At 43.4% G+C, this 18,902-nt stretch overlaps 1 protein-coding gene across 3 annotated transcripts in view; it reads left to right on the forward strand.

Annotated features, from left to right (window-relative positions):
- The window catches only part of GNB1L (G protein subunit beta 1 like), a 49,278-nt gene extending 32,317 nt beyond the window's left edge, over nucleotides 1-16,961 (forward strand). For 2 of the 3 annotated variants that reach the window (XM_063415773.1, XM_063415774.1), the window contains 2 exons: nucleotides 4,824-5,039; nucleotides 9,706-16,961. In XM_063415773.1, coding sequence (XP_063271843.1) covers nucleotides 4,824-5,039; nucleotides 9,706-9,972 — 483 coding nt within the window. In that variant the 3' untranslated portion in view covers nucleotides 9,973-16,961. The remainder of the gene's footprint in view (nucleotides 1-4,823; nucleotides 5,040-9,705) is intronic. The other variant, XM_063415772.1, reaches the window with a different exon arrangement.
- The last annotated feature ends 1,941 nt before the right edge of the window (nucleotides 16,962-18,902 follow it).

Raw genomic sequence — 18,902 nt, forward strand, 5'->3', positions numbered from 1 at the left:
CTCAGGATGAGGAAACACTCTGTGAACATTTCTATTCCAGACATACAATAGGAACAAGGTATGATGGTACTGACTGCAGACAAAAAGATAAATAAAAGTAGTTAGGGAAAAAACCCAATATTTGCAAAATATTTAGCAAATGTTTATGGGCTGCCAACAGTGAACACAAGTAACACAAAAAGGTGGCAGTAGAGGGAGGAAGGAGTTCAGATGAATGGCTTCAAATCTCCAGAGAACTGATGGCAAAGCTGATTCCCACGTAACCCCCTGACAACGTAACCCCTGACAATACTGCTACAGGTCTGCAGGAGCAGCTGAGCTGATGCCAGGGGTGTGATTCCTGCAGGATCATTGGAACAACTGTGTTGCAGTTGAAAATATTATCAGTCAAACTTTGAGGCCTCAGTGTCTTCACCCAAGATCCTGAACTAAATGAAATCTAGAGGAATTCAGTTCCTGACTTCAGACAAAAGCCAAGAGAGCCACAGTTGAAGTTCCATGCTGTAATTAAAAACTAGGAAAAAAAAAAGAGGAAATTACCTAGGCTGTTTAGGCTTTTGTTAAACAAAGTTTCTTCTAAAAATGCAATCAGTGTTCAGTGCTTGATGAAATGAATGGGTCTTTCTGTCTCCTCAACATTTTTTAATAAGATGGAGATAACTGTGGAAATGTTCAGGGTTGAAAATTTTTTTTGCCTGTATAAGTCCTCTGTCCTGCCATATTATCTACATGCATTAATATTGATATTCCTCCAGGAAGCAGAGCAGGTGCAGAGTCTTAATTTATATCATTTTTGATTTTGTTGCCAGTGGGGATAAAGCAGAGGATTGGTAACTGGGAGAGGTAAATTATTCCATGCAAATTCTGACTTTGAGAACTCACCATAACTTCCTAACCTTGCACCAAGCAAGTATAGATAATCCCTCAGAGTCTCACAGCTGTATTTGCTTTTTTCCAAATGCGTGCAGCTTGGTTTAAAGGCACGAGGAAGAGGATCCCCTTAAGGGAGATAATTGCATGTGGTGTAGCAGAGCGATGCTCTTCGCTGTGTTCTGTGGTTGCACTGGAAGTGGCTGTGTGAGTAACCCTGTAACCATAAACCAGGAGCACACGAGCTCACCCAGCTGCAGCCCTTCCTGAACAGAGGCCCTCCAGGATTTCTGTGTACACGGCTGTGTTGGGCAATGCAGACATACCCGGGAGATGAGCGCTCCCAGCACTGCACTCAGGGGTTGCCTAAGAGACCATTTATGTTGCTTATGGCACAGTAAATTAACAAGTTCAAACAGAAGCTGACAGGGAGAGCCCCATAGAGCTCTGAAGGAAGAGTGCTTGGGGTGGTTGTCCAATGAGAGTTGGGGGCTGCAGCCAGGTGCCATCGGATTTTTCTGCAGTTCAGGGAAACAACAAACCTCCCCAGCAGCAGCATGAATGAGAAACTTCACTACACAGCAGAAAGCAAGTGAGGTTACACTTATGATTTAAGCTGGCTTCTCCTAAGCAGTTGAAAAGCTTGCCACTATTTATTTTGTTCTTTTGAGGACTTCCCCTCCTTATTTTTCTAGGTTTGTCCTTAAAGATATTAGTTCATTCACTTTCTTTTGAAGATTCATGTTCTTAAATACATTGTCCCTTCAGTTTCACACCTTCCTGCTGTTACTAATTGGGTGGAGTAGGATTTGTAGGAGTAAGGATAGTCTTCCCTTAAATTTTTGCACTCCTTGGGGAAGGCATCATATTGCATAATGGTGCAAACAAAATAATTCAACAAGAATAATACATGTCGAAACTGGAAATGCCGAGTTATTACTTTATATAAACTATTGCAATTATTCTTGTTGAGTTGACAGCAGATCACCTTTTCTTCCTTCCTTGACAGTTATCCAAATGCAACAACAAAATGTTCTGCTTAGGAAGAGCAATGATTTATAATTTAATTTTTCTACTGAAACACAACATGAATGGTGGGACTTCTCTCCAGCAGTGTCTGTTATTGGAAATTGAAATAAATAGGACATTGTGAAGCACTGCTTGGTGAGTCCAGGCTCAGACCAAGAGCTCCACTGATCTTTCAATAACTTTTATTGTTTTAGTTCATGTACCCATTGAAATATTACACTTTGTATGGTTATGAAAGTCAGGAAAAAGTAGTGTGGGAGACCTACATTTCATAGGCAACAGTACTTGGGATTTAAAACACACCAATCTTCGATCTCCGTTGCAAATTACTGTGTTTCAAACCCAAAGCAATACCCACAGCACAAAAATGAAAGGGTTTTGCCTGGCATTCCTGAAACGGCGAGCACTCACCTGTCTCTGCCGTCTGCATAAGGGTGAGGAGCTCCTGTGGAAGCCACAGGAGCAGGGAGAGGAGCTGTGAGTGTGTCACTGCCTGGTGACAGCTACAGCTTCTGTGAAACCCCAGCTCTGAGGAGACTTGTGCTCACAGAAGAGCAGCACAAATAATTGTGAGGGGTTTTATGCTTAAACTGGGGGCTTTCTTTAAACTTGAAAGTACCTATGAAATACTTTGTTTTGCTTTGGAGATTTTACTCTTTATTAAATACAAATAAAATCTGGAATGCTCATTTTATTGAGATTTTTTTAAAAAACTTTTTTGATATCTGTTATCAAAACCCAGATATACTTCATCCAAAATACCTGATGAGTTAACATTAATTCACATATATCTGACTCAATGTATGAATTGATGTATTCATTGCTCTGATGTTATGTTAGCAAATCAAAATTTTGACAGAAAAATTGTTCATGTATCTGGGCACTGTGAGAAACCTGCTTTATGGGCCTTTCTAGCCAGAGCATGCTCTCTACCTTCTCAAAGGAAAAAGTCATTTAAAAGGAAGGAGGGAGGCTCCTGGAAGATCCCAGGTGTGGACAGACATGTTCAGAAGGATGATACAGGGGATTTCCTACCTTTACAAGGACTTCCTCTTGGTTTCCTTCTTTTAAGGAGCAATGTTGTTCCCTGCTCAGTGAGCTCTATTGCTCAAACACTTCTCTAGGCTGAGTAAGGCCGAGGAAGCACATGAGGCTGGTACTCGGCAGTCATATTGCTCAGACTGATGCCTCAGGATTCAGCTTTCACGTTTTTCACACTCTGTGCTGCCTAGGTGTGGAGCTCTGGGCCTCGTGTTAAGTGTTAATCAGCTCTCTGCACAGGGTAGGGAGACAAAATACATCTGCTAGAGACCAAGGACAACAGTTACAAATTTTCAGACCCAAAAGCATAAACAACAGTGGACTGAAGAGAGAAAACTAGAAAGAAGGGACTTCATAACCCAAAGCTGTAATTGGACAATTAAACCCCAATATGCAAATGAACCAAAACCTATAAAAGTGTAAGCCCTCATGACCAGTCATCCATTTTGTGACCATTTTGGGTCCACCTTGGCTGTAGCCCTGTACTGGGGCTCCTGTCCTGCCCAAGGTGTATCCTTAAAGACCTTTCAATAAATACCTACTTTATTCCATTAGCTCTGTCTAGTCTCTGCTCCAGGTCAGCCTTCTCAAGGCATCAAACCACTCATCTCTTGCTAGTTTAACTCCCCCCAGAACACAGAATAACCAGTGGGAGAACAGTCTGGACCATTAGTAGAGGCAGTGAGCCTTTGGCCACTACAGGTTTGTATCATGACACTGACAGCTAGTGAGTTTGACCTCATTCAATAACGTGATACTGGTAAAAATTAATTCTTTATGCCCTTTACTTTTATCTTAATTGAGTACTGAGCAAACAAACCCTGTAGGAGCAGACAGTGTTTGGAAAGATCTGAATACCCAGTTGGATACATTTCTTAGATGTACCTGCATGAGGTGGTAATAATCCCAGTGTCCATTTTGATATTTCTTCTCCTATTAAAGAAATAACTGGCATTAACAGATGCCATTTTTTTAGTTGCTTTTCATTAGGGATTTGCATCTTCACTCTCGTAACCAGGTATTGCTTACAGGATCATTAGTCTTTTGGCTGGAGCAATGATGAATATTTTCCTTAAGTGTGACATGTAATCCAGTAATGTTCCCTTCTTTGAGTTATTTCAGAGGCTTAAATAAATTAGGTGTCTGCCCAGGGTGCCCTGCCCTTTGGCCTGTGACATCATTAATCAAAATAGCTTTCAATTGGTTACAGTGGGATTGGGCGCCGTTAACCCCTTGGTGACTGACCCGGCGGTTCCTGCTGGGCGGTTCAGTGTTCACCCTCAGGCACCGTGGGGTCCGTGGGCAGGCAGTCCCTGTGTCCCTGTGTGCAGGGACAGTCCCTGTGTGCAGGGACAGTCCCTGTGTGCAGCCCTGCACCCGACACTGTGGAACTGGAACCCCTGAGCAGGGCATTCTCAATGCCCACACAGGCTTTGACTGCTTGAGAGTAACTCAGCTGCTCTGTGGAATTTTTTCTCTGAAGTGCAAACAAAGTTCAGACCATGAAGTAAAACTCCTGAAAATTTCAGGCAGGCTCTTTTCAGGTGTTACAGAGAGAAATATTTGGATTTTCAGAGAGAAATTTTCTCCCTCTCTGTGTGTATATATATATATGTGTGTGTGTGTATCTTCAATATGTACAAGATATAGAAAATTCGGAATTTGATATGTAGATATAAAACCTGTAAGTGTGTATTACCTAGTAATGCTTTCTGTAAGTGGATGGAATATCAAAATTTGACATTCAGACATCTAAACTTTTTTTCACTTCTACACCAGTCAGCATTTTAATTTATTCTCTGGGTGCTTGGACTAAAACCTACATAGGGATGGTAATTTTCTTCACAGACTATTTACTTCTCAATTTTATTTTCCTTAATCAGCTCAGCTGTGGTTCACAACCTGTGCTTCTGGCTGGCTATGAAGATGGATCAGTTGTCCTCTGGAATGTGTCAATGGGAAAAGTGTTGAGCCGACTCATTTGCCACCAGGAGCCAGTGATGAGCCTTGACTTTGACGCAGAGAAGGCCAAGGGGATCTCGGGCTCATCTGAAAAGGTGCTCAGCATCTGGAGCCTCAATGAGCAACAGAACCTCCAGGTCAGGATCACTGGCCCTCTAGTGTCATTTATCCCACTTTGCACTAACAGTTTGATAGACTAAAAAAATATTTAGTCATGAAGAGGAGTTGTTGCAGATCTCTAGCTAATTAATCACAGACTGGTTAGAATGTCGGTGCTATGCACTAGACTTAGCAAAAGATGGTGAGGATTTAAAAAAAAAGAAAAAAACTCTCTCTCACATGTTTCTGGTTTTATCAAAGTTGCAACAGGCACACAGGCCTAGCATTACTCAAGCCATTGCCTCTGTATCTTCATTTATCACATTGGTAGTATCCAGCTCTCGGAATGTCCTAAACATTATAAATGAGTTATAAAAATGAGAAACAAAGGATTGCTTTTCCAAACGTTCTACTTGAATGGCTATAGTGAGCTTTCCACTGTGGGAAAGACAGAAGTATCCCATTAAATATTTTACAAACAGAAAGAGTAGGAGTAGCCCAGCCAGCACCAAGAGGACATGAGGTTTAGACACCCAGCTTCTTTTGACACCTACAGGGCCCAGCCAGAGACACAGAATCAGGCAATTGGCTGCCCCAGTTTATGTCTGAGCTGTGGTACTCTGAATGGCTGGGTTGCAAGAAGGTCGTGTAATCCCCAGCTCAGGCTGTGCTAGGGGATGGCCATAAATACTGCTTTCATCTAGACAGCTTTAGCAAGTGTTCCAACAGTGCCAAGGTGTTAAGTGCAATCTGGAAATGTAGGTGTGGAAATGAAGTGCAAATCATGAAAATTAAAACGGCCCATGCACAGCCTCTCCACTGCTGGGTGCTTTAGCCTTTTTAAAGTGGCGTTGTCCCATGAACAGTGGAGGAGATGGCCTGAATCAGCCCCTGTGTGCCCATGTCATCCTTGAGAAGAGATCTGCTGGATACACCAGTTCAGGAGAGAACAGGAATTGCTGATGCACCTTGCAGCTTTTATGGAGTTTTTTTTTTAAATTGTACAGCAAGTTAATGCTCTTTTCTGAATGGTGGTGCTGTAGGAAGAAAAGCACAGGCTGGGACATCCAGTGGTGACTCATCACCTGGGGGACACCGTAAAGGTGTGGAATCTGTGAGGCATCACCACAGCACCTGCATCTCTGGGCTGGCAGGGCACCAAGTGCGTGTAGTGCAAATCCAGTCCCGGTGCAGTTTGGAGGACATGGCACTCACTGAGGAGGCAGCTGAACCTTGATACACAATGCAACACGACATGAAGGAGGCACTCTGCACTCTGAACAAGTAGTGAAGGTGTCTGATCCACAGTTGTCATGGTTTGGGTTTGATGGGGTTTTGGTCCTGTTTGCTCTCCCCCTGCCCAGCCTCCCCCTGCTTGTCACTGTCTGCACCAGGTGTCCTTAACTCAGGGAAGTGGAAGGAGGGTGAGCAATCCCAGTAAGAAACTTGGTATTGAGACTCATTCTTTAAGGTCAAGGTGACAGCAATCTGACATCATGACAGGCTTCTTAAATTTTCAGATACTATGGTGGTGAAGAGAAAGCTGTTCTTTCATATTAATTATAGCTAAATTCTTTTCCTAAAGTCAAAGAAAATACTGTTCTTTGCAGCACATTTCACTTATGAGTTAAGTGTATGCAGGGCTACACATACAACTCACAGATGAAACAGTTGTTCACCTGAAATATTCCAAGTACTGTTATTCCCATTCCCAGGGGATGTAAGATTAGCTACATCTTCAGCACCTCACACTGAGAGATAGAAGGTTGCCTCAGAAGAAATTTAAATGCCAAATATCATAAGCTCCAAGCAATGTTCTTATGCTTCATGGGAGCATGAATGCCCTAAAAAATGCATCTTTCATATGAGCACTAGAGATTGTCAAGGACATAGATTAAGTTTTTTTCCACTATTGCATTAATAATACAAACCAGATGGAGATTTTTTTCCCTGACATTCCAGGTACCTGAGGTAATGGTAGACGTTGGAAAGCCACTCAGTGGCACATTATTTTTATTCTAAGAGGTTTTAATAAGTAACCGTGGTGCGCAGCTATCTGCCGTTGGAGAGGGAATGATGCAATGATGGTACTGCAGCTCTGTTTTAAGTGGCAGTGTTCCAGTGTGTCAATGAATAGATGATGAAGGTAACTGCAGAGTTTATTGCTATGGGGAAAGTTTGTATTGTCTTCTACAGGAAAGTTGCTGAAATCATCACTATCAGCAAATGACAGGATTGGTTATGAGCCTTCTGATTTGGATAAGATAGTATAATTATGTGATGATGTTTGTGGTGGAATGTAGGAGGTAAACAGCTTCTGCAGGTGAATAAACAAAGCAGAGCTAAGAAATCTGATAACCACAGAAGCTTCTTTTTATATGACAAGAGAAAAAATCCTGTAAGCTGTAATATAAGTTTTGTTGGTTCAGTTGCTGAGGCTTTCCCCCAAATGCTGGAGCTTAGTCTGCTGCTATTTTGGTTTTTTCCTAATAAGCAGAGGGTTTAAAGACACGTTTTGGGTGTAGATGCAAGTGTCCTTGGTTGTGACTGGCTGAAAGCAGCTCACCTGTTTTTACCTCTATTGTTTTCTTAATTACGAGCTGGTTTTCTGGTTGGGAAACTATGTTGGTATTTGACTACTGTAGTAAGTCCTGGGATGGCACAAATCCTGGCAGTAGGATTACACCTGGCTGCATATACCTTGGGCAAGTTTTCTTCTTTGTGTTGTTTTTCTCTCTCACTCTGGTATTTGCAGATCATGCACAAATGCCCACTGTTCCCTCATGTTCCGTAGCCAACAGGCATCACCATTACAGGCTTCCTTTGCAAGCTGCAGCTTGCTGAGGACATGCCATTCCTCCAGTCGCCCTGACTGTGCTGGATGGCTCTTGCCCACATAATTGACATTAATGATGGGAGCACCACGCCCGGGATTGGTTATAGCCATTAGCTAATAATCTCACACAGTAAGACCCATCCTACATCTCCAGCTGGTGATCTAAGGAATAAATCCTCCCCTTGCCAGGACATTTACACCAACAAAAATTCCACTGAGGCCCCGCTGCATTAGACCTACCCTGGGGAGTCTGGAGCACATGTACTAACAAAAGTACAGGTTCAACAGTAGCAGCCCCACCAAGAGGCCCCCATACAACTTATTTCTCATTAGGCTTGAACAAAACTTGCTGTCCTCTGTTCTGAATTTATTGTGGACACATTCTTCAGGTAATCTTTGAAAAAGAAATGCACAGAGCATGTAAGACTCATGTCAAGCTTCACTGAACCTTTTGTCTTACCAAACTGCGCAGCTCTTGCTGTTTGAGTAGGCAGCTGGGCAGTTCTTATATGGTTGGAAAATAATTGCTTATGGCTTTGTGCCTGTAAGGTTCTAAGATGTGTTCAGCTGCATCCGAAACCAACCTTGACCAACATTTCTGGAGTTTTCTACATCTATTATAAAGGTTAAAATTATCTGCAATAATATGTCTTTATAACCCTGTACTAGCTGTGCATCATGGAATGTCCTTCAAGGAGGAAAGCTCCTCAGGGGTGGTGTGCTCGTCAGTCCCTTCCTGCCTCAGACAAACAGTAAACAGCACACATTAAAACAGGCACTGCATGATATTAAGCTTTAGTACAGGACAGCTACAAACTCAGGCTTAAGGACACAGTGGCATTAACGTGTCATTTCCAGTGGTACTTACAAATAACAGCAGTTCAGGGCCAGCTGTATAAACCAAAGGTGTTTTCCCCATTGTGACAGAAGCTGAGCTGTTCCAGTACACACACACATACACACTTGTGTGCATATTCTGCATTTGTTTCAGAGGCAGATTGCTCACTCAGATAAGTTACCTGAGGTGAGAACTGCAAAGGTGTGTTACTTTGAGCTTTGTGCTTCAAGAGAAACGTGTGTCAGTAAAGAGAAAACTTTTCTTTCCAGGGGCTAAGTCTTGTGCAGCCCCAGTGCCTCCTGAAGAAAGCCAAACGCCTCCCAATTTAATTGTGCCCCTCTGAGACGTGTGCCCCAGTAGTCTTCAAACAGCAACAAAAGGCTTCCAAGACTGAAATCAATAACTTGGCCATAATCCCCTCCTTGGATTTGGTGTAGATAGAAGTCTCTTGGGAAGGAGTACTAGCAATACAGATTTCTTGACATTGTAACCCAATTCCTGGAAGCATTCCTTTCTCAGGACTGAGGTAAATGCTACAACAGCTTATTGGGGGCTTTGTGAGGGGCCGCAGTAGTAGAAGTGAGTAGCAGGTAGCCTAAACATCAGCTCAGAAGGGTCTCAGCCTGGGAATATTGCAGGAGCAGGGAAAATATATGGCCTTAGCTCTGAACATTGCAGCTTATACAAGAATGGCTGGAAGAAAAGGGCAAAGCTGTGCTCAACACCTCAATTCTGAGCTTCACTTGTGACAGAATATATACATAGCTTTAAATGCAAAATAATCTAAAAGCATATAAGAGTTGGGTTTATTTTGTGAAAATTGCTCTGGAGATAGGAGGCTCAGGTTGAGGTGTTTTCTATCTGTCTAGTGTTGTTCTCACCAAGCACCATCCACCATATGGTGAAAAGCTCCACGCTCCCTGTGTGACACTGGTGTGTTGGGTGGGCACAGCACCTGCTGAAGTACCAAAAGATTTCTTTTTTCTTCTGTTTTGAATAACTAGAGCTCATTTGTAACTTTTTCACAAAGGTTCACAAAACACTTGAACTGATCAACGCTGGCATATCTGATATCACCATCCGTCCAGACAAGAAGATTTTGGCAACAGCAGGGTGGGATCATCGCATCAGGATCTTTGGCTGGAAAAAGCTGAAGCCCTTAGCAGTGCTGGACTATCACACAGCAACTGTGCACTGCGTGTCCTTCTCAGATCACAGCAACCCCCGCGAGAGACTGCTGGCAGCCGGCTCCAAGGATCAGCGCATCAGTGTCTGGTCCATATATGCTCAGACATGACACGTCCTGCACTGCCGTGGATTAGGAAAACAGGACTGGTGAAGCAATTCCCAGCACTGTAATTCAAATGTGCATGTGGGGAACTGGTAGAATCTGTCTCCATGCTGAAGTGAGAGTCCTAGGTTAATTCCTATGCTGCTTGTTTAAGATCTAAGTTTTGTCTTCCATAGAGGAAAGTGGATTTTAAATTCATAAAAAGCACAACAAGGCCAGTCACAAAGAACAAAGTTGCTTTGGGTTCTGCTACGGGTTTTGCAACACCTTTCCTCTGGCAGGTTGCTGACATAACTTGTGCCAATACCTTTTTTACAAAAGGACTGGAATCCCTCAAACTGCAGTGGAGGCAGAATATATCTGTTTGTAAGTCATTTATGTATCCAAGAATCTGCGTAAGTGTAAAACATCACTCTTTCTTGAAAATTTATACCCGTTAAACCACCTCCAGTGGTTTCTCACTGTCAGTTACTTTTTCTTCCCCGTAACTGAAAGGCTATCAGAACACCCTTGATTTGTTCACACTTCTGTCAGTTTCTAACTTAAACCAACAGCCAGGAATGTGGCTAGGGATGGCCTTAGGCATTTATAAATTTCATTATGTCTCCTGTCACCTCAAGCCTCTCAATTAATCACAAGAAAGAAAGGGAAAAAATCTTCCCCAGCATTGCACTGCAAAGCTATGTAAAGCCTTTTACAGAGCCAGTGCTAAATCCTTTCCATAGACTGATGAGCTGAAGGATTTAAACTCGGCAATCCAATTAGCGCCCTTCTCCTTGGAGAGTTAGGGGTAAGCTCCAGCGTGGCAAGTCTGGGATTCAGCTGCACCACCCCCATTAACATTTAGGGGAATCGCAGGGGTAAGTCCTTACCCACACAGTGCGAATGGTTCCATTAACTTGTCATCTCTACAGTGGTGGAAGCTGAAATTCATTCATGAAGGTTTGTTTTGTTTGACTCACAAAGCAGCATTTGCATTCTTCTAAAGCTTATTAGACACACACCAGTGTGCTGAGAGCCAGGGTACTGCTGGATTTGGTCACAAAGCTGCAGTGACAACTGTGTCCAGGCTGTGCACTGTTGATACTTTATTGGAAATAATTGTTCCTGCTCTGTAGAGAGGTGGAAATCAAAGTAAAAGTGATCAAAAGTGAACAGCAACATCAAAGACTTTAGAAATTATTTCAGGAAAAACACACATGCAAATTTAGGTTTGGGTCTGTTATCCAGCTGTGCCTTGCTGACAGAGAATATTGCTGGACTGAAAGCCTGAAGCACCCAACCTGATGTTCTTCACATTAAAACACAGAACCAGGATACTGTTGCCAGGCTTTTCTATATAAAACGTGGCCTTACACATTTTAGAGTGTGGTGACACTTTAAATAATGCATTTCTTTGATTATTTCTTTACTATTCAGTAGCTGCATGGAGGATCACATTGCAGTTGAAGGTTAAAGCCTAATTTTGAGTGATCCCGAGTCAAGGGGAGGTGATGGTGTTCATTACACCTACCAGACTGAGTTGCACATCTCCACACATCATCTGCCTCCCACACAGGAGCTGCCCCCACTGTTCAAGCAGCTCCGGCCTCAGCCTTGTGCAATGGGATGCAGTCACTCCACAAACCTGCTGCTGGAAGAAACCTTTTCTTTTGTTGTTTTTTCCCTCTCAGAGTAGGTCAGAATTGACCTAAAGAAACAATGAAATAAATAAATGGAGAAAGTGTTGTTGCACGTGGTCTGGGGACCTGTCCTAGGGAATTTGCACAGAGATTCCCTTTTGCCTGTGCTGTCTGGTACAACACCACACGTGGCCCAGAGGTGCCAGTGTTCCTCCTCCATGGCAGCAAACAGCAGCCTGCGCTCCTGGGCAGTTTACACAGAACTGAGCTGTAGGTTTAATGCTCATCCAGCAGGAAAGGAAATCCAGGGCTCACCCATCTTGGGCAAAGGGTTAGTGTAGGAAACAATTTTTGATGCAAATACTCTGGTATTGGCACAGTGGCATCCCTCTGGAAAGAAGGATTAATACCCCGTGCCTTATTAAGAGCATGATTAGCTCAGAGCCTGAAAGTTAGGAATTCTTGAGTATATTTTCTCTGAAAATTGCCAGTTACTGTCAACATCTGTGTCTAAAGGAATTGGGGAGACTCATAAGGAATGTTTAGATTTACAAATGTCTTTTGGAAGATACTCTAAAGGTGTTTACATCTAACTTACTGCCTTTTGCTGGCAGTTAAATATTTTTGTTTGTCTGATAAGGTAGATTTAAAAGCAAACTTAGTAAAGCAAGTACAAATTGAAAATGAGGACATGAACTACATCTCAGACACACAGGTGAGGGTTACATCAGCTTCAGGGGGAAGGACGCAGGTTTCAGGGCTGCTTGCAGGAACAGACCCATCCTTTACTTGCCACTACCAAAGCACTATCCATGCCATACTTTTTCACAATACAATTAATTCATTAACATTTTAAATCACTACTGATTTTATTTAAACACTCAGTAAACAGATTTTTTTTTGCATTATAGTTTCCTTGAAATGAGCAACCTAGACTACACTAGTCTGATTTAGAGTAGAGCTTAAATGCCACAGTTTGATTGTGAATTACAATCTTCTAACAGATTATTTGCCCAAGGAACTAACCTCAGCTTCTCCAAAGAAGAATGGTTTCCAACAGGAAAGACAGTCTACATTAGTACAGGCTGTAAAACACAATTGTCTGATTATAACTGTAACTGTAAAATACAGATGTCTGATTGCATCTAAGAAATTCACATTTTTAATTTTAAAAAAGTAAATTTACAATTGTGCCATGAGCATGGTTCCTGCTGATTTGCTAGCAGAATGTTGTGAGCAAAGAGCCACCTTAAGGTGCTGGAGTTAGCTCTGAAATCTCACCTGCCAGAAAGGAACAGGGCTAGCCTGTACCTGGCCTAGAGGATTCAGGAGTGCAGGTGATGACAGCTAAATTATTACAAAAGGCTTCCTCCCAAGAATCACCGTCTTTGGCACCATGAGAGGGAAGAAAGCAACCGGCATTCATAAAATAACAGAAATAAATCCCAAACACCATCATTTGTGCCGCAATTACATGGAATATTTTTCACCGCTGGAATGAATGGTGATCTCTGACCCTCTAACATTATTTGCAAATGAATCCATTAGTTACAACTCCTTCCTCTTATCAGTACACAAGCCATAAAGCACTGCAGTCCTTAGCGCAGATGAGCAAGGAAAGAGGAGATTATTGTGTTTGTAGTAATGAGTGGAAAAGGAAGTTAGCTGGGGGCAGGCAACGAGACAGTTGTTAAATTTAGTCCTGTAGAACGTAATTGCTACAGCAAGCCAAAAAATTACTCTGCAGCTTGACTTGGACTGTTGCAAAGGTTTGAGTTTAAAAGAGCAGATTTCTTACAGTTAAGCCAATACTGGCTTCTGGACTGCTTTTGTTTTTAGCATATTTAAGATGCATCTACAAAGCCAACTTACAAATTAATAAATCTTGCCTTTAATTCAGTCTGCCAAGAACAAAGATAGAACACTGACTACTGCAGGAGCCATGTTAGTGATGTAAACCAAAGGACTGGGGATTAAACAAGGATTACTGAGTGCTAAATCAATGTGCTTCCTTTTCTGGCTGTGTGTCTGTGGTGTGAAAGTGTGGATCATTACATAAAACATGGCACATGACTGCCTGGATTAATACTAGACAATGCTACGGCAGTGCTGAGACACAGAGTTTGATGTTTAAGCATGACCATTGTGCTACCAGGGAAGTGACAGCCATGACTAAGGAGAAAGGCAGGAGGGTTGTGCTAATGTGTAATATGCTGAAATTCCAGCCTGGGTCCCCCTACTGTAGCTTTTCCAAGTAAACTTGGCTGTGTTTGTCTATTTCCTACTCTTCTGGGGCATGCTGGAGGTTTCTTTTATAATGTGAAAGAAGCTATCCAGAATTAAGATCATACTGGGGAGGAGTTGGCAATTCATGTAATGATCTCACAGTATCAAATTAAATGAAAATGTAATCTCTTAGTTGGGAAAGTTTTGCTCACCTGATTAGTGGTCTGAACTACAGCTGTACATCCTATCAGCAGTGCTGGGTGTTGCTTTATTCTGACCTCAGAGGAATCTGATTTGCAGTTGGGTTTGTAAGAGGAGGAGAAAGAGGAAGGGAAGGGGTAAACCAAAACAAGGAGCAACTTGTCCCTCTGAGGAAGACTGTGGAAGGTATGAAGGGCCTTGCAGCAAACCACGGGCAGTGGCCAGATCCTCCATGGGAGAGGGACAAGGATGGCTGGAAGAGAACCAGATGGAACCAGACAGTAACAGGTCTGCCCTCTAAAACTCACACCAGCTTATTTTTGTCTCAGACATATTTGCTTTTACTTTCCCAGCATCCTTTTCTAAAGGTGTCAGTAGAGTAGGAAATCCTGTAGACCAGAATCTACACCTCTCAATAAGCCTGTGTTCACCCAGAGGAGAGTGTATTCATTTCTGTGCTCTGAAGAGTCATTAAACCAGAAGCTGCAGTGCCACAGGGGATGGCAGGGGGAAGGACTGAGGTCCTGAGGCAGCCACGTGCACTGCAGGAGAACCACCCTGGAGCATTAACTATCTCCTCACAGGAGAGTGACATGGCAGGGAAAAAAATATTATTATAATAATTCTCTGTTACAATTTGAAGTTCTAATTATTAAAAAAAAGGAATAAAAAAAGCTGTTAAATTTACTTGAGATTACCACTAGCTGCTGTTTCCTTCTAGTTTTTATTCTCAGTATACATAAACTAGGGCAGCAAAAAAATGATTGAAATCCTCAGATGCTTTCTGGACAGCAATGATCTCTCTTTCTTACCAGGATTGATTGAGCCTGATTATGTCCAGATCAGGAAATCTAACGAGGATGTTCAAATGCTGAACCATTATTTGGCTCCATAGCTCTGGCAAAAGTACATTTTGCAGGGCCCCATGGCACTGCTTGCTATAAACATGTTCTGACACAGGTAAGAAGGCAGCGGCTGCGCTGGGCCTATGGAATAACTTTTAACATCACAGAGAATGTGGCATTTGTCGTGATGGTAATTTTAAAAATTGCTGATACAAAATCTCAGTGATTCGTGGATGCATTGTTTGTGTTCATGGAAAAGTATCTAGGCTGCTCTTAACACTTAGAGTAAGTATTGTCTGTTCAGATTTTTTTTGCCTCAGATATTTTGATGGCATGCAGACTTGGCATCCTGCTAAATAGAGACATTGAGTCTTTATAGTTTTATCTCTTGAGCCCATCTGGTTTGAAGTAGTTGACAGCAAGCAGGAAAGGGAATAGAATGAAAGACTCACTTCATGTTTGCTGAAATAAAAGAAATGTGCAAGGCAGTGCTCAAATAGAACCAGCCTGGGAGAAGGGCCGCATCTCCCCAGCATTCCCCTGCCCTTTCCAGATGAGGGCTTTGCCTGCAGCTCCTCCACTCCTGCTGGCTCTTGTTGCCCACGGTTGGAGCTCACATCCCAGGCAAAGGGCAGCTGAAGCAGGCAGGCTGGAGCACCAAGAGGAGGGGAACCATCACCCCCTGGAACAAGGAACAATGGGAGCGTGATGTAAGTGAAGTAAAATGGAAATGCCAAGCTCCTGCCCATCACCAGTGACAAAAGCAATAGTGCCAACACCTCACACTAAGGTGCTTCTCTAAGTTTTAGATGTTGTTTGTTCTGTTTTTCACTTCCTTTTTGCAATTTAAAGCCCAAGAACATCAGTCTGAGTCCCTGGGCACCCATGCAGTCACTCCTGTGAGGGCAGGTACTGAGCACGAGGTGTCCTGCCCTGCCCACTGAAGCAGACACTGGTTGCCAGCAGGAGCGTCAGGGAGGAGTAGCAGGCTGCAGGGAAACATTCCCTTCCCTTCTCCATCTCCCAGAGACCTCTGAGAGCTGCTCACAGAGGAGCAGAACCCAGGCTGGAGTGGACAGTGCAGGTCACTGGCTCTCACAGGGGGTTGGGAGGCAGATGGAAGCTGCCCTCCAGCCTGGCAGGATGTCACAGCACACAGCACTGAGCCTTGAAAATGCGTAGGGCCCCTTCTATCTCTGCTGCTCCATCTCCTTATAGAATTAGGTCCTAAATGTGACTTCTCTGGCTCTTGTTCTTAATCACTTTGTAACTAGTTCAAATTTATAATTTTAACCTAAATAGAAGTGAGTGATTTATTGTAATTATTTTGTATAGGCTGCTCTTAATAAACTTTTTTTTTTTTTTTTAATCTGGAAAAACATTTAATTTCCCATCTGGAAAGAACACATTTATCATACTTTACTTGGATATACTTGGCCAACTATTGCACATATATGCAAAACATATGTGACAAATTCAAGGCTGAATTTCATAAAACAGAAATGCTGTGAAAGGTGATATAATAAATATATTACACAGACATATGTGGCCAATTTATACAACTATGGTATCTTTGGTAAATTTATAATAGGTCATTTCTATTAATGGGGGGAATGAGTGTGTTTTTTCTGGCACATGCAACACACCTAATATTTTACACAGCCCTCCTGAAGGACAGTGGGCCTTTGCAGAGCAGACTTGTACATACATTGTGTATATGGGACATCTGTGTCATTCAAAATTAATGCGTATCTTCAAAACCAGCTCTTCCTTTTTGCATGAATTGTGTGTGCAACATACTGGGCAGGGGAAAAAAAGTATGAAATACTATTCTTTGAGATTTGCAAATCTCTGATATGCTATCTAGATTCCCACCCACAATGGGTGTCTCACTGTAACAGACAGCAGGTTTTATATGCACTTGCTGAGCTCATGATAATGGCAATAATAGAAATCTTTGGGTACAGTCACTTTCACCTAGTTTTGTCAAACGTTGGTGTAAATTACATATCTTAGCAATTGAATTGGAATGAATAAACGAAGAACAAAATGCATTTGTCTAGAAGAACGTTGCATCCATACAAAGTACAGGCCTCTACACACACAGAGTGGGTTCTTAAAGCAACCAGCTTAAAGCAACGGCTGAACCATTGCTGGCTGAGTGTCCTCAAATTATAACTGACAGGAGACTGCCCCTTCTTATTTATGCCAGAGTGTTTCAAAGATCGAATCTTTCCTTTAACCCCCAAATCTATATTTTCCTCTCATCGCGTCTTTCCCAGGTCCGGAAGATGAAGCCCTTCTCGTTTTCCGTGCGTGCCGGATCCACCGCGTGCCATGCCCGGCTCTTCCCTCTGGAGGGAGCCGGCTCTTCAGGCAGGGCCGGCCGGGGTGCGCGCAGCATCCTCCTCCTCCTGCACCGCGGCCGCGGGGCAGCGATACCTGCAGGGCCCCCCGGGACACACTGGGGGTGTCCCTGCCCACACCGGCAGTGCCACACAAACCGCGGGTCAGGCCAAAGCCCCCGCGGTCTCAACGCGCTGCAGCAAAACCACATTTGCTTTCTACCTATCAGGAAACACACGCTCTTCTCCCACCTTCCAGCCCAGCCGTGTTCAACAGGCTCAGGGCAGCTTTTTGAGCTTTTTGCATGATGATGCTGAAACTGAAACCTGCTGTGGAGGTACTGCTGCGTTGTTCTTCCAGCCTTCTCCAGGCAGCAGGGCTCAGCTTCTGCCCCCCAGCCCTGACCTGTGGGTGCCTGACTTGTTTCCAGCAGCCACAGGGACCCCTTTACACAGGCAGAACGTTACACAGCACGAGTGAACCTGCTTTTCCTATTCTGTACAGATCAAGGTACACCTGCCCCTGGCGAGGGACCCAGCATCACAGGCTGAAATCCACTTGCTGGAGAGGACAGTGCCCCAGCTGAGGTGGCCCCGAGCCATGTAGCCCCACTAGCCATGGCTCCTTGTAGGGATGCACTAGAAGCCCACAGCTCATGGGAGACCCACACTGTCCCCCAGCAGCCTGCAGAACACCTTTCTGTAGTTGCTACAGCCCTCGGGCGTTCTCCACCCTGCAAGCCACTGTTACCCACACTGTAGCAGGAAGCCAAGGCAGTTCTCCCCCGGCCATGGCCGTGTGTGCATGTGCTTGGGATTGACTGAAGGGATGCCAACACGCCAGGATGCTGAGAGGCAGCTGCTGGGGACTACCTGCACAGCTCTAGGCAGAGAGGCATAGGGCCTTGCGAAGAGAGGAAACGACTGTGAAATGTGTAAAGGGTGTGCATGAACACCACAAACACACAGGAGTCTCATCCCCATGCTCCTGTCCTATGCTGAATTTAGTCAATTCCACTAGCAAGGAAAGAATAAAATCAACTGCAAAAAGCCATTTCTGAAAACCAGAGCTATCCCCAGTGTTTGGGTTAAGTGATTCAGCAAAGGCTACCCTTGTTCCACCTGTGTGAGCCTAATCCTGGGTTTATCCACTGAACTAAGTGATGTGGTTTTCAGACCTCAGAAACACACACTGGACTCAGCCTCTAGAAACTATAGAAAATGGAGCTAGATGACTAATTTACTAATTTATTCTCTAGCTCTATTTGGAACAGACAAAGGATGCTTGTAACCTCCACACTCAGGCCTGTTTTACAGCAGCTTTTATATACACTCCCTGTCTAAGTGCTTTGTGTGACTTGAGGTGACCACAAGTGGAAGTATTGTCTGCAAATGTGGCCACCCTCTTTCCTAGTGTGTGCCATGGACCTTGGTGACAGCATGGGCTGAGTGAAGTTTAACCAGACATGTAATCAAATTATACAAAGTAATTTGTCAAATGAATCTACAATACACAGATAACGCATGGCCTATACATGATATATCCTAATGGGCTGATAGGTAATATAATATTAAAGTGTTAAGAGATTTTCTGTGATTTTCAAAAGGCTTCTACTAGTCAACCTGTAGCATTACGGGGTTTTGTTTATTTGAAATGGATTTTTTGTTGTGATAGAAACCCTTTTTGCTTTCTGTAT

Source organism: Prinia subflava, chromosome 19, assembly GCF_021018805.1.
Source record: "Prinia subflava isolate CZ2003 ecotype Zambia chromosome 19, Cam_Psub_1.2, whole genome shotgun sequence".
NCBI lineage: Eukaryota > Metazoa > Chordata > Aves > Passeriformes > Cisticolidae > Prinia > Prinia subflava.